The 15926-nt window shown below is 55.8% G+C and overlaps 2 protein-coding genes across 7 annotated transcripts in view; both read left to right on the forward strand.

Annotated features, from left to right (window-relative positions):
- The window catches only part of RAB11FIP5 (RAB11 family interacting protein 5), a 36326-nt gene extending 28116 nt beyond the window's left edge, over positions 1-8210 (forward strand). The window contains 5 exon segments of the mRNA XM_079941249.1: positions 183-267; positions 270-366; positions 369-2166; positions 5485-5674; positions 5933-8210. Coding sequence (XP_079797375.1) covers positions 183-267; positions 270-366; positions 369-2166; positions 5485-5674; positions 5933-6136 — 2374 coding nt within the window. The 3' untranslated portion in view covers positions 6137-8210.
- Positions 8211-9676: 1466 nt separating this feature from the next.
- Positions 9677-15926, forward strand: part of SFXN5 (sideroflexin 5) — a 116860-nt gene continuing 110610 nt past the window's right edge. For all 6 annotated transcript variants that reach the window (XR_013831163.1, XM_079941511.1, XM_079941516.1 and 3 more), the window contains exon 1: positions 9677-9958. Coding sequence is in view for 5 of the 6 variants with exons in the window: in XM_079941511.1 (XP_079797637.1) it covers positions 9854-9958 (105 nt within the window). In the remaining variant the exon portion in view is untranslated. The remainder of the gene's footprint in view (positions 9959-15926) is intronic.

Genomic DNA, 15926 nt, shown 5'->3' on the forward strand with positions numbered 1-15926 from the left:
GCCTCGTCATGTACACATCGGGGTCTTCCCTCCGTCCCCTGGCCCACGTGCCCGAGCCCAGCTCGGGGAGCACGGTGGCACCTCTTCCCCAGGCAGGTGGCGGTCAGGGGTGTGGTGTTCAGCAGGGGCGTTTCCAGTCTTGGTATTAACCAGGAGGCTCACGGTTTTGTCTCCCTCCACAGCCTGGACGTGTCTCCTCAGGTAGAATCTGACCCAGCTGCTCTTCCTCACCACGTCCCCTGCTCCCCCTGTGCTCCGGCCCCCCCACTCCTGCTCCCACCTCTGCTCCTATGCTAAGCACTAACCTTTTTGCAGCCACCTCCCCCGCTGTTGCCGCTGCTGCCGCTGCCACCGCCATCCCTGAAGCCACCCATGGGGATTCTTGGGTCTTACCAACCCGTTCCTCTCCTCCCTGCAGAGCAACCCTTTCTTCGAGGAGCTCGTAGCCGACATAGCACTAAACTCTCCTTCACCTGCTCCCTCTCTCCCCAGTGCCTCGAGGGCCAGCCCCACTCCCCTGGCCTCCCCTGGGAAAGCCCCGCCTGAGTGGGACGACACCTTCAACATCTTTGCTGCCAGCAGGCTGCGTCCAGAGGCCAGGAGTGAGATCCTGGCCCCAGCAGGAGTGGGGCTGGAGGTGACTGGGCAGCAAGACCCAGGCCCTGGGGCCGTGACAGTGAAAGCAGCTGAGCCCCAGGGGGACCCTGGGGGAGGAGAAGGAGGTGGGAGCAGCGTGTGGCTGGAGCCCAGAGTTCCTCTGGACTTGGGACTGGACCTTCGGAGCAGGAGTGTGGTTGACCCGGGGCCCCTCGGGGCGGAAGGGGCCTGCCTGCCCTCCGCGTCAGCCCAGCTGCACCCGAGAGCCTCAGACTCTGAAGCAGACAGGGAGTTGCCCGCCCCAGGAGGGGAAGCAGGGCAGAGTCTGGCAGACAGTGCGACGTCTCTGTTTAGCTCCCCAGAAGTGATCAGTCTGTGGGAGAGGCTGCCTGGCCCAGACAGTGCCCCTGAGGGCCAGGACGAGGAGGCGTCCCGAGATGGCAGCCAGCTTTTCCATGAGCTCGACACAGTTGACGATTCCTGGCCGTGGGATGTGGTCACCGTTTCTCCTGCAGCTGAGGCTTCCTCACCAGTCCTGCGGGGAGAGTCCGATGAGCCGCCCACTCCCCAGATGCAGCCAGAGTCGCCAGAACCTGTGAGCCCCAAGAGGAGTGAGGGGCTTCCCCCACTGGAGCCGGAGTCAGAGCCCGAACCTGAGTGGGTGTCGAACGAGGGGCTGCAGCCCAACACAGCACCGCCCAAGCCACCGCGTCTCCTCATACCCTCAGATTCCCAGGAGAAGGAGGCAGCGGCGGAGGAAGAGAAGGAGAAAGCGGCAGGGGGGCTGGGTAGCAGGGGGTCAGAGATGGGAGGAGAAGATGTCTTCCCAAGTGCGTTGATTGCTGGTCCCCAGGCGGCCGAGGAGGAGGAGGAGGAGGGCGGCGAGAAGCCGGAGTCAGAGTCTGACAGCCACTCTGGAGCCATGCTGGGTGGGCCAGGCCTGGAAGATCTAGCAGAGGATGCCAGCCCTCCTGTGTCTGGGCCCTGCCTACCTCGGCCCACCAGCTGTCCTCAGGGTCCTGCCCCTACACCCTCAAAGACCTTGGCTCTTCAGAGTCAGCAGATCTGGGCGGCTCCAGAGAGAGGAGAAGGCCCTGAGGCTCCTGAGGCCCAGAGCCAGGAACCAGTAGGAGAGGCACATGGGTTCCTGTCAGGCAGCTCTCAGCTTGCTGACTTGTGGGTCTCGGAAGAGGATGCCTTGAACCCCTTCTTGCCTCAGGGGAGCCAAGATCCCCCCAGCCTCCCGTCCACATCCCTTCCAGGGTCCAGGGACCCTTCCGTCCACTGTGGTCCCGAAGAGCTGCCCACCCCCGCAGAACCTGCCTGTCCGCGGCCCCCTCTCCCACCCTGGGCCAGCCGCCACCACGGGGGGCCCAGCCCTCCGTGCTCGCCCCTGCCTGGAGCCTGGCCCCTGACCTCTTCCTCCCCGCCCCCCGGGGAGCCAGCCTCCCCCACTGGGAGCTCCCCCCCTCCACTTGGGGAGGACCACGCTGCAGTCACCCCAGCCTCCCCGCTTGCGCTTCTGCCCTTGGAGACACGACCAGCTGAGGAGCCACATCCCAGTGCCAGGTGAGCAGGCGCCCAGAAACCAGTCTCTAGGAGGAAGGGGGGCGCAGAGCAGCTTCAGCTCCTCCAGGGGCCGGTGAGGGGTTCCTTCACCCCAAGGCAGGACGGCGGAAGCTTTGGAGACGTGCGCCTTCCGTGGTACTGTCTCTGAAGCTGCTTCCTCTTGGGACCTTGGACCAGCAGGTGTCCCCATAAGCCGGGGGTTTGGGGGATGATGATGATGAGGTGCAGGGGGTGAGGAATGAGGTGGGGAGAAGTGATATGGGCCAGCAGGGAAAGGGGGATGTGAGCTCGGGTTCTCAGCACAGGAGGGGCTAGGGCAGTGCAGCTTGTCAAATGGCGGCCCTTGGGGGAGCAGACTGTGGAAGGCAGAGAGCCAGAGGGGAGGGACTGGTCCTGAGGTCAGAGAGGAGAGCCAAGATACCTTTAGAGGACAAAAGAAAAGCTAAGATGCTCCCCACATACATGACCCTCAGAAAAATGTTTTTTTCCTGACCCCAGCAGGTGCCTCATCGGTTTGCATTTGTGCCTTTCAGGGGGTGGTCCTGACGTGCTTAGGACTGTGCTGAGTGGACAGAGGATGCCTGTGTGACTGTGGTCACTGTGGCATTGGTCTCTTTTGGAAGAATTATGAGGCCGTGACCTCACCGGGTGGCTGGTGAGGGGTGACCAGAGCTGAGGCCCGGAGAGACAGGTCACTGTGGGGAATGGCGTACGACTTAGACGGGGCAGCAAAGCCCAGAGGGAGTCTAGCACTTCAGGAGACCTGAGTGAAGAAGTGGGGCGTGGGGAGGAGCAGAGGGGCACAGGCTCCAGCACTGGCCGGCCTCTGGGAGGCCCCCAGCCCACCAACTCATACCTTTGGTCATCCGGATTCACTGAGTGTCGACTGTGTGACAGGCACTGAACAGAGATGAAAGACACGGTTCCCACCGTATTCCCAAGGAGTTCCCAATCCAGAGGGGAAGATAAAAGTGAACCGGGGAAGGGAAACCCCAGGGGGCCTTGCTGATAGGCGAAAAGTGGGTGGGAAGGAGCCTGGGCTGCTCCCGACTGCTGTTCCAGTGGGAGGTGGTGATGCTGATCCCAGAGGTGAGGGAGAGGAGGTGGTTAGGGCTTCCTTGCTCTGATGACAGCATCCTCAGCTGGCCCTGCCACACTCCAGCACCACTTCTAATTATACTCACCACTTTCTGGAAGTTTTATTCTCCTCAGAGTTGGCGTCACATCTGTACTTGGCATGTTCCTTCCATCATGACGTTGATGGGCCAAGTAGAGCTGTCCCCATTTATCAGATGAGGAAATGGAGTCTATGAGAGCTGCAGGGTCCAGGGTCCCTCAGATGTAGTGGGGGGGCAGTCAGACTGAGAGCCCAAGACTCCTGGCCCCCCATTCAGGGGGTTTTTATGCCGCACTGGTATTCCTGCCCTCCCTCAGCACAGCCCAAAGGTGGCATGAGAGCTGCCTTTACATCCTCACCCTTAACATAAACTCCTAGATGGGCAGGAGGGGCTGGGATGTGTTCTTTTCCCTACCGTCTGCTCCCGCCTGGCTCTCTGCCTCTCCTCCCGGGTTGTGACCCTGAACCCACAGCCCTGTCCTGAGTATCAGAGCTGGCTTCTCTGGGTCTGGGTGGGCCTCCCTTCAGTGGTGTTCGGGGGCCTTGGGATAAGCTGTTTTGCTTCCTCCTCCTGAATGGTCCACTTCCTCTGTGAAGTAAGTATAAATTTAGGAGGTCCTCTAGAGGCAGGTTAAGTTGAATTGGAAGCTGATGCTTACAGTTTGGGTACCCGTGACAGGTACAAGGTGCTGGGGGATCCCAGAGGAGAGTCACCTTAGTCAGCGTGGGGGAATCAGGAAGGTTTCCTGGAGGAAGTGGACTTGCACAGCTTTGAAACATGAGTAGGCGTTAGCAGGCCAGCAGGCAGAGGGGCAGTGTTCCAGACAGCAGCAGCTTTGACAAGAACCTAAAGATGAGAGCGAGCACGTCTTCCTCTGGCTGGAGTGAATGAGGGAGTAGGGGGTCAGGAAGAAAGGGCAGGGGCCCGGTTGTGTTAGAGATTGTGTTTTCTTACCTTGATAGGGAGCCACTGGGGAGGTGAGACCCTTGTCCCACACAGAACGGAGGAGTGGTTGGAGGTGGGCAAGATTGCCTCGGAGGAGCTGATTTAGCAGTTGGGTGTGGCTGGAAAAAGGTTTACTCAACGCTGGCTTGGAGAGGGGGGGATAGTGTGAGAGAAGGTGAGAAGGCAGCAGGGCTTGACGTTTGTCAAGGCTGAGGTGGGAGTGGGGGGCGTTCCGAGGGGTTCCTAGGTTTCTGACTAGAGCCGTACGAGGCTAATGGTGCCTGGCGCTCACCATGAGGGAGCGTAGGAAAGGGCAGGCAGGCCGGGGGGGAGTGTGGGTTCCTCTGGAGCCAGCCTGCAACTGTCTGCCTAGGTCTAGAGCTCAGGGGTGAGGTCTGGGCTGAAGATGGAGATCAGAGGTGGAGGGGAGAGGACCCAGGGGCAGACCCTCAGTTGAGCCTGGGAAGGATGTCAGGTGTCAGGAAACCAGACGGAGGTCTTGGGGAAAACCAGGGAGGAGAGCAGTCCAAAGGAAAGAGTGAGTGAGCAGTCCAAGGGTCAGTTCTGCAGAGAGGTCAGTGAGGTGAGAACTGAGGGGTTGGTGGCCTCAGCAGGAACACTTGTGACGGGCCGGTGGGGGCCACTGTCCTAAAGGGTTGAGGAGTCAACGAAAGGTGGGAACTTGTAGAGACAGAATGTGGTCCACATGCTCTGGAGAGGCTGGGTGAGAAGGAAGAAGAGGTGGGGATGACTGAGGGTGAGGGCTAGGCGAAGACAAGGCCAAGGGAGGGTTTCTCAGGCCTCTGTAAATGCTGATGGCAAGCAGCTGGTAGAGGTGGGCGAGTGACCAAGCACCCCAGTCTGCTCAGGTCTTCCTTGGCTTTAGCAGCACTGGAAGTCCCACATCCTAGGCATCCCCGGTCCTGGGAAAATTAGGAAACTGGGAGGATTGATCATCCCCCTAGAGAAACGTTACAGTAGAGAAGAGGAGGGAGGGGGGCTGGCTGGAGGGGGTGGCTCTGGCAAAGACTGGGATTAGGTACAGAGAAGTCTGCAGGACGGCCTCTGCTGTCCCTGTGAAGGGGGTGCAGCGGGGAGGGGCAGGTGGTGGAGTGAGGAGAGCAGTGAGGGCAGGGGCGTTGGGGGGCAGTCACCACCAGGTGGTGAGACCTGCTGGCCCCACAGAGAAGGTGGCCCCTCTTTTCCTTGTGCCACCCATCCCTCCCCATAACGCATCTCCTTTCTGTCTTTGCAGTCCCCACCCTGTGAAGCCCCTCAGTGCTGCCCCAGTGGAGGGCAGCCCTGACAGGAAGCAGTCCCGCTCTAGTCTGAGTACAGCCCTGAGCAGCGGGCTGGAGAAGCTCAAGACCGTCACATCTGGCAGCATTCAGCCTGTGGCTCCAGCCCCCCAGGTTGGCCAGACTGTGGACGCCAAGAGGCTGAAGGTGAGGCCCAGCAGGGTGCCTGGGGCGTCAGAGCAGACGTTTGGTGCTGTGAAGAGACGTCAGGTGTCTCGAGGTCAGGGGCCGGGTGCTGGGCAGGGTGGAGCAAGGAGCAGGCCTGGCCCCCCTCACCAGAGCCTTGAAGCCAGTTAGGCTGTCCCTGGCATTGGGACAGAGGCAGCTCCTAGGGCCTGTGTGGGGAAACTGGGGTGCAGGTGGGCCTGAGGCTGTCCTGCTCACTCTTACTCCCTCTGGCCTCAGGACTCTGGTGTGCTGGACCAGTCGGCCAAATACTACCACCTGACCCACGACGAGCTCATCGGTCTGCTCCTGCAGCGGGAGCGGGAGCTGAGCCAGCGCGATGAGCACGTGCAGGAGCTAGAGAGCTACATCGACCGGCTGCTGGTGCGGATCATGGAGACCTCGCCCACACTGCTGCAGATTCCCCCTGCTCCCCCCAAGTAGCCCTCTTCACCCCCATCCCCAGAGGCTTGGCGCAGACCCACTACCCAGTAGGGCTCGCACCCTCCCTCCCTCCCTCCCGCTGAACTCTCACCTGGGTCTGGGTGCAGCCTGTCCTCTGTTGTCACCCCTTGTTCCCGCTCTCTCCTGCCTCAACTGGGGCTGCTGGCAGGGGAGCCCTTTGGACTCCCATTGGCGCCATCAAGTTCTGTGTACAACTTGTGTCTTTGGGAGCCCTGAGTCTTTCCCATCTGCCTATTTTCATACCCCTTAGCTTTGGGGGCTCCAGGGAATTGGAGCAAAGAATTTCGCCCTCAAGAGGGAGCAGGGGTGAGCTGCAATGCGATGTGGTGGTATCTGGGACATACTTTATTACCCGCATTTCTTCCACGGCTAAACCCTTGTCTTCTCCACCTCCCTCCAGCCTCTGGAGGTCTCCTGGTAGTACTGGGGCTGTGGCAGGGACCAAGCGCCCAGTTCTCTGTGAGTTATGGGCAACCAGGGCACCTACTCTTCAGCCTCACGTCCAATTTCCCTGGGAGCAGGGAGCCTGTATGGTCTAGTCTGCCGTGTCCCAAGTCTGACTGCTTTCAGCTGTTTGCCGAGCGAGTGCAGCGTAGATGGCGGGAGATGATGGGGGCCGCTCCCCACCCTCGTCTGCTGACTTTTGCATTGAGTGTCATGTGTGAATGCATGGAGAGCTGGGACAGGAGTGGGGAGAGCCCCTTCTCACCCACCTCCAGGCTTTGGGCTGCTTATGTTTGGGGATCAAGCCTCCAGCTCTGTTCTCATTGCCTGTCCAGATGCCAAAACTGTGCTGCTGCAGGGTTTGAACTTTTGGAAACCAATTAAAATGTGCCTTTTGTGGGTAGGGTCAAAAGCCTCCGGATGTAGACCTCTCCCCCTAGTTGGCGTCCCCCTCCCCTCCTGTTGAGCACATGGGGTTGGATCTTTTGGGGCCCTGGGAATGGGACAGGAGGGTGGGGGCAGCCCTGCTGCATGCTCTGCCCCTCCCCTAGAGTTAATTTCAGCTAAGGTTCCGGCCAGGCTGCTGCTGCTCCCTCAGCATCCCTGCCATCCTCTCCTCCTCCCTCAGCACAAATTGAGGAGGGTCCTAGGATAAAAACTACATTCTGGGAGTGGGAGGTCCCCCTCTGCCTACACTTAGGAAAAGCCTTCCTTGCCCTCCCGTTCACCCACTAGCTGCTGACCAGACCGAAAGGGTCTGCTCCATGTCCTTGCCTGGCTTGGCTGCAGTGCACTTTGAAACAAAGTGTCTGTCCTTTGGCCCGGCCCCTGGTTTGCTTGCAGAAAACATGACAGACTTGCCCATGGTATCTGCAGGGAATCTTTGGTGGCTGGGGGTACTCTGCCTTAGCATTGTGCGGTGAGGAGGTGCTGAAGGGGGATGCTTTTGGCCCACCGAGAAGGTGAGAGCTCCTCTGTGACTACCTCTTCTTCATGAGACGGCCTGTGGGGTCACTCGGACAGCCGTGGAAAGGGATGTGCTCTCCGGGTCATGTCTTCCTTCTGCCAGGATGAAGCCGAGGAGTCCCACACATGGGGGAAAGCCCCTGTCATGTTATCTACCTTAAGAATCACTCGTCAGAGCTGAGGAGTGTTCACAGGTGCTCAAGACTTTGATCATGTTTCGGGAGGGTCATTGGGGGTTGGATGGGTGTCTCTTCAGGAGGAAGGGGATCACTCCTCCACTAGGTGTTCCTCTGGGCTCTATTCAGTCTCAGTCCTGATCCTGGTCTTCCACTCGCCCTTGATTATGGGCCTCCAAAATGCCCAGGGCAGGGATGTCTTCAGAAGAGTTTTGAGCTGAAGCCCGGGGTTCTTGTGGCTGTTTTTGCTCCTAGCCATAACTTGGAGGAGAGCTGCAGGTGGGGTGGGCAGGGAGCAGGCACAGTTCTGCTTTGCTGTTTGTCTTCCTAGTTGTAACGCCTGTTTATAAAGAGCTTCTTCTTTATGTTTTGAGCACTTTATGAAGAATAAAAAATTAACATACTGCAGGTGGCTCTGTTGTGTTACTGTTTTGATAAGTGTATGAAGGAGGCTTCCGTAGGGGAGAAAGCAGCCTTAAATCAAGATGATGCGGTTCTCGGATGATAACCGCCCCTGCCCTAACCTAAGGGGCAGCAGCACAGTGTTGCTGAGTGGGCCGGTCTCTGTCTTTTCTCATTCCCGGGAAACCCACATTTACCGAGTGATGTGGGGCATACAGAGGGATTTTAAAAGACGTGATTCCTATTCTCAAGCCACTTAGTCTAGTAGGGAAAGATAAGATACAAATCCAAGATACAAATGGTTTCTTCACGGCCAGCTAGACTTTCTCCAGCTAGGAAAAGTCCATTTCTCGTGGTTCGACATGGAAGAGGAACTGACTGCTACAGATCATGCAGTGTCCAGAAGGCATGAGCCAACCCAGCACTTCACCATAAGCCTAAGGAGATTCACAGTGCGGGCGTGGGGGGAGGGGTGGGGTGGGGGTTAGGTTTCCAAGGTCAAAAACCAAACATTTCTACTGTCCTCTTGGGCAAAACAGGCAGCTGTCCCTCAGTCATTCCCGTGGCCCTTCCCCCCAGTCTGGCTCACTGACCAGATATTTCATCTAGGAATCTGCTACTCTAATGTGCATGGGTGTTTATTATCCCTGCTAGTGCCTTGCTCTACAATCTGCAGTACTTCCCCTCTTACCTAAAGTCCTTGTAGCTGGTGCTTGTTAAGGACTTCTGAAACCCCCTCCCCCTCCCCCCATCCCAGTTCTCTTCCAGCCCAGGAACTGGGCCCCGGGAGAGATCTCCGGTTGGCCAGAGGAAGTGAAGGCTGCCAAGGCTCTTAAGTCCTTGCTGTTTAACTCATACAGCAACAAATACTTGAGTTTCTGCTGTGAGCCCTCTCAGCTAGCACTAAGGACTTAGCAATGAATCCAAAAGTCACAACTCCTGCTCTGTGGACCTCACAGTAGGAAAGGCAGATAGTCAAAACCACAAATAATTATAAATTGCAAGGGCTTGCGAAAGGAAAGTGCTGGCTGCTATAGGAATATGTAGTGGATTTTGCGGAAGCAGGGCGAGGATTGGCAAATGCAATATTTAGGCTGAGACCAGAAAGAGTCAGCATCAGGCTAAGATTAAAAAGTTAAGGTCTTTTGGGCCAATGGCGCGGCAAGCGCCCAGCATGCGCCAGGAACTGAGTTGGAGAGCAAGGGACGAGGGGCAGGGTGGCGACGGAAGGACCTGCATGAAGATTCTGCAGTGCAATTCTTTGTACAAAGTTTTCCAGGATTACCCTATTGTCTGGAGTCCTTGCCCATCTGGTCCAAGGGTCGGACCCACTTCAGTAGGGCTCTTCTGGGCTGCATGCAGCTCCAGGAGCGACGCCCACCGCAGCAACTCAAACTTCTAGGGGCAGGTAACCAGCGAGGGGTCGCTCGATGGCCCCCTATCGAGACCTTAAGAGTCGTACACGCACACTCCTCCCGGACTGCCGACGCCTGCAAAATTAGCGGCGGGAACCGAGACCCGGTCTGAGTCGGTTCAACTCTCCGCAGTCTAGGGTTGTCAAGCTCCGTGACAAGAAAAACTACATTCCCCACAACCCCTTGCGCCTCCGGCTTGCTGCGGTTGCTTACGGCCAATCGGGAGAGGCAGCTGTGGCGGGGGCCGAGGAGGGACATTTTAAAAGGGCCGGAGATTGCGGGCGTCAGTGGCCATGGCGGATACAGCGACTACAGCATCGGCGGCGGCGGCGGCTAGTGCCGCTAACGCCTCGACCGATGCACCGCCTTTCCAGCTGGGCAAACCCCGCTTCCAGCAGGTGAGGACCGGGCTGTGGCTTGAGGGTCGGTGGGTAGCATAGGGAGGGCGAGCAAACTTCTCTCCAAAATCCTCTTTAGCCCTAGGGTCTCCGACCCGCGGCCACCAGGGAGCCTGCAGCTAGCTACTGCCTGGGGGAACCTCGGCCACAGCCGCCTTTTTCCCATTGGTCAGCGGTGTGGGCGAGGGCTCCCACCTTGGCTCCCTATTGGCCATCGGCGCCGTCACTCCCCATCCGCCCGTGCTCTCCAGTCCTTCCCGCCCGAGGCTCTCTGTGATTGGCCACTGCCCGCCGCGGCCCGGGATCCGAGCTCCCGGGTCCGAGCCGCTTCTGCAGGGTCTCTTGGGCAGGGCAGCCGTCCGCTTCAGGCGGAAAGTTCGAGTCCGGCCCTGGGTGAGAAGTTGGTGTGGCCCAGATGCCTTCTAACTTATTCCCCAGGTGGTGACCGACAGACATTCTTTCCGAGCTGCCCGCGGAGCCTCTGGGCAGCATCCGTGCCCCGCAGCCCCGCTCCCAGCCCTCCACCCCAAGCAGGGTCCGCGGTGGGGATGGGTGAGGGCCGCGAGCCGAGGGGTACCCGCCGCCCGGCGACCCCTCTCCCCTCCGGCGGGGGATTCACTGACGTAGCGAGTCGGCCGGCTGGTGCCCTGCCGGAGATGGAGCGAGGACGTTCGGGGAGAGCCGGGGTGCGGAGGAAACGCTGTGTCATCCCAGGGGACCGCCGGCCGCTCGGAGGGTCCGCGTCCCCGGGAGCCTGCCCCAACCCCCTACCCCGCTGCGACCTCCACGGAGCGCTCTTCTCTGTCCGACCCGATATGACTCTTCGGGGCACTGTGACAGTCGTCCTTTTCCTTCGGAACCCCAGACAGGGCGTCTCTAACTCGCCCTCGGCCCAGGAGACGGGGATAGGGTCCGCAGCCGGGACGTGCGGCCCGGGCTGGAGGCTGGGAAGGGCCGTTCCCACGCCGCATTCCCGGGTCCCCGCTGCCTCCAGCGATGAGGAAATGGACTTGGTTAGGAAAAGGGGCAAAGAGATTCGGCTGAAGTGAACCAGGCTTGCCGGGGGTGGGGGGCAGTGGAGGCGGACGGAAAGAAGTTTGCAGGAAGAAAGGAAATTGTACAAAGGTCGGTGCAGTGGTTGATTGGTTGGTTGTTTTCATGATGGTGGGAGAGGGACTCGTTCCAGCAAAGTGGTGCACTGAGCTTTGCTGATATTAAGGAGTTGCGCTTATGAGCCTTTTGAGAAAATGTCCCCACTGTTTTTAAACAGGACTTTAATTCCTTTAAAAAATAAACCATCTCAGCATGTAGGTATCTGAGGCGAGACTGGTGTCATCCTGTCAGTGCAGGGTGCCACCTGGAACTGCCTGTCAGGGGTTCCTCTGCCTGGACTTGAGTGACACTTCATTAGCTGACCCCCTTCTCCGCCCTCCACACACATTCTGTTGTACTGGTCCTTCAAGACTCAGGCCGGCCTCCTCCCCTAAACACTTCCTCCCTTCTTCCCCTTACCCCCTGGTGGGCCCAGGTCTCAGACTCCCTCCTGCCTGCCTCTTTGGCCACCCCAAGTGGGATCCTCAAAGGTCAGCCTTTACAACAGTCTGCCCTGTGGTTCTCTGTGTGATTACTTGGTCTCCTCGACACTTGTGAACACCTTTTGAGAGGAGGGGCTGATCTTGCCCTTCCCTTGTCTCCATCCTACCCTGAGGTGGGGCTTGGCACATAGTAATGTGCTGAATAAAGATCTGTGGGTTCATTTTTTCCCAGTACCTGTCCTGGGACATTCAGTCACACAACAGATATTTGAGAACCTCCTAGTGGCTTTAATGACTGAGCCCTTTGCTGTGATCACCGCTGGAGTCATAAATGCACCTTTGAGGCTACTGTTCAGGCAGCCATTGCTGGTACCTCTTTTTGGCACCACTCCTGAGGGCAGCTAGTGTTTGTTGTATTTGCTTTTGAAGCACCTCTCCCCAAGCATAGTGACCTGCATAAAGCACAGTGAGTGTGATATTCATTCATGTTAAGGAACTTCCCTTTCCTCCAGATCTGCTCCTCCACACGATTCCCTGGTTGTGCAAGCAGCCCAACCTGCCACCCAGATGACTCTCAAGACTGGGAGTCACCTGTATACTTGCCTTCCTCTCCTTCACCCTCTAAATGCAACCAGAGGCCCAGGGTTCTCATCTCAGATAGCTCTCAAATCCAATTATCTCCACTGCTGGAATCCTAGACTGAGCCCCCATCATCTATCTCCTGAGCCACTGCGGAAGCCTCCTGACAGGGCTCCCTACTTGCTCTCTGGCCCCCTTCCAATCCCTTCCTCTTCCGCATGGCAAAGTCCCAACAATGCAGGTCTGATCAGGTGACGCCCCACCCTCTCGCCCAACACATATGTTCTTAAACACCTTCCAGTGGCTTCCCCTGCTTCTGAGATAAAGACCTCTGTTTGGAAGGCCCCAAAGGCCTGCATAGCCCACCCCTGCCGGCCTCTTCTTGCTCCAGAGGAAACTCCACGCATCCCCTTGAATCCTGCTTCCCACCACACTGGCTACTTTCAGCCCCTTGAACTCTGAGTGGTTCATAATCCAGGGCTCAGTCCCAGAGCCCAATCCAGGGACACCACTCTCAACCCCCAACCAGTATCACTGCTTTCTGCAAGACTAGGCAGGATCTTTCCTTACTCCCTGGAGTCCCCCCAGAACCCTTCTTCCTTTCATTCCTCAAGGATCTCCCTGTGAAGGGGGCAGGGGGAGGAGGGCCACTGAGCAGTGTCAGAGGGTGGAGAAAGACAGCTTGCCTCGATGGGCTTTGGTCTGTTACCGTCTTTCTCCCCATAAGATGATAATGCTAGCCAAGCATCGTTCTAACCTTTTTGTGCATTGACCTATTTAATTTTCATAACGACTGTGTGAGACAGGTACAGTTATCCCATGTATTATAGGTGAGAAGACCGGCACACAAACAGATTCAGTTACTTCCTGGGCAGTCTGGCTCCAGAGTCTACGTTTGTCTGTTTATTGTCAACTTTTTTATTATGCAGGCTTTCAAACACGCAAAAGTGGAGGCAATTGACAATGAACTCCTGTGCACCCGTCACTCAGTTTCAACAGTTGCCAGTGTGAGGCCCACCTCATTTCACCTATATGCCCCCACCCCAACCAATGAATTATTTTAAAGCAAAGCCCATTATTTCATTGTACGTGCTGTAGATATCTCTCAAAAGTAAAGACTTTTTTGGTTAGCTTTTCTAAATAAACTTTAAAATTTTTGAAATAATTTTGTGTGTACAGAAGTCAAGTAGCAGAATTCCTGTATAACCTTCACCCAAGTTTCCCCTAATGTCATCATCTCAGATTACCACGGTACATTTGTTAGAACTAAGAAACCAACATTGGAACATTACTATTAACTACACTCCAGACTTTGTTGGATTTCACTATCTTTTACACTAATGTTATCTTTCTGTTCCAGGATCCCACATTCCATTTGGTCGTCATGTTTCCTCAGTCTCCCCTCGGATCTATGACCGTTTCTCAGACTTAACTTGTGTTTGGTGACCCTGACAGTTCTGAGAAGTATTGGTCAGATATTTTATAGAAGGTCCCTCAATTTGGGTTTGTCTAGTGTCTTTCTCATGGTTAGATGGTTATGGGTTTTAGGGGGAGAATGTCACAGAGGTGAAGTGCCTTCTTTTTCACATGGTATCAGAGGGTTTTTTGATTAGTTTTAACATAACCATCATACCACTAACACACCTAAAATAATTATTTCTTAATATCATCAAACCAGTCATTATTTGTCTTAGTCTGTTTGGGGTGCTGTAACAAAATACCATAGATTGAGTAGCATATAAACAACAGAAATTTGTTTCTCACAGTTCTCGAAGCTGGAAGTCCAAGATCAAGGCACTGGCAGATTCACTGTCTGAAGAGAGTCAGCTTTCTTGTTCATAGATAACATCTTCTAGCTGTAACCTCCCATGGCAGAAGGGAGGAGGGATCTTTCTGGGGTCTCTTTTATAAGGGCACTAATCCTAATCATTAGGGTAACCTCATCACTTCCCAAAGACCCCAATTCCTAAAACAGTCACCCTGGAGGTTAGGATTTCAACATATGACTTTGGGGGTAGGGTGGGGACAAGCGTTCAGTCCATTGCACTATTCACATTTCCCTGATTGTCACATCATTTTAAAAATAATTGATCTGTTTCATTCAGGATCCCACAAGGCCCACACATCATATTTGACTGATAGGTTCCTTTCATCTCTTCTGATCTATTGGTTCTTCCCTCTTTCTTTCTTTCTATTTGTTGAAGAAACTGCGTTGTTTGTCCTGTACAATTTCCCTATTCTGAATGTGACTGAAGGTATCTCTGTGGTATAATTTAAGATGTTCCTCTGTCCCCTGTTGTTCCTGTAAACTTCAAGTCCATACTTTTTTTTTTTTTTTTTTTTGGCAGTACGTGGGCCTCTCACCGTTGTGGCCTCTCCCGTTACGGAGCACAGGCTCCGGACGTGCAGGCTCAGCGGCCACCGCTCACGGGCCCAGCCGCTCCGCGGCATGTGGGATCCTCCTGGACCAGGGCACGAACCCACGTCCCCTGCATCGGCACGCGGACTCTCCCACTGCGCCACCAGGGAAGCCCTCAAGTCCATACTTTTAACCACTGCCCCATATTGCCAGGTGAAGGGAAGATGGCAGGAGTGCCTGGGGGAGCTCTGTGAACTGACTGCTCCCTTTCCTCCTCCTTTTCTGCTCATTTCCTTTCCTGAACCCACTCTTTTCTTCCTACAGGCCTGACACCGTTTTTGGCAATTTGGGGCCCCAGGACAGGAAACAAACACACATGATTCTTCCCATTTGTGATTCAGTCTATCCAGAAATAAGTTTGCTTTATTTTTTTTTTTAAACTTCCTTGTTTCTTCTGAAATCTCACTTATCTGCTATGACGACTGGGGGTATGGGTGTGCTGTGTGTGTCCTGGGTCCAAAATCCACCAAGGCCTACGGTAGCAGAGCAGGTGGGTTGCATAGGGCTCTCTCTGGGGTCCAGGGAGCTTGTGGGCAGGAAAATGCACTCTTCACTTCAAGATGGAGAGGTTTGTGTGGGCTGAGAGTCAGGAGGCAATGGGGAAGCTTCTCATATAGTTTGCCTGAAATAAGTTCTAAAGTGAAAATGCCTTGCAGGTAGTTATACATTTACGTTCTATAGGCTAGAGAGCGACTGTTTCCCAGGGTTGGTCCTGGGGCTTGTTTGTGCTGTGGACACGGTCAACACCTTCCAGTCCAGTGGCTCTCAACCCCTGCTGCACAGGAATCACCTGGGCAGGTTTCTAAACAGACACCGATGCCTGGAGCCCACCCCAGGCCAATAGCATTCGAATCCTTGGGTGTACAGGCTGGATTTTAGAAAACCCAGGTGATTCAGTGTGTAGCCTGGTTGAGGACTACTGAGCTGGTCCAGTCTTTCCGCCTTTGGGCTGCAGGTTCAGTGATTTAGAGGTCTGGTTGCAGGCGGGCTGTCAGTTTCTTCTCAGGCCTTTGCCCACAGCTGCTGCTCCCGAGGCAGCTCTCTGGCTGTGCTCTCCTGGGCCAGGCCCCAGAGTTAGGAAGGCAGCAGGCCTCGAGCCCCTGCTGAGAATTAGCTGACTCACCTTTCTTGTGAAGGGAAACGGAAGGAATTACTTGGCTGACTCATTTTTCCAGTGAAGCAAAAGGGAAGGAAAGACATCCACTGATTATCTGATGGGGTAAAAGTGGGGTCTGAATCTTGGAGGGCAAAAAAAGTCATACATATTAAACTATTGAGAAAGTAATAAAAACTAATTAGGCCGAGAAGGTAGAAACCTTCCCTGCTGTGTCCTGCATCAGGCAGGGAGGACAGACACATAAAGGCAGCTATAAAGAAGAGTGCTTCTGACTAGGGCCTGCTCAGCCCTGAGGTATCCCAGCCACCTCCTTCTTTG

This window comes from Stenella coeruleoalba (assembly GCF_951394435.1).
Source record: "Stenella coeruleoalba genome assembly, chromosome: 13".
Taxonomy (NCBI): domain Eukaryota; kingdom Metazoa; phylum Chordata; class Mammalia; order Artiodactyla; family Delphinidae; genus Stenella; species Stenella coeruleoalba.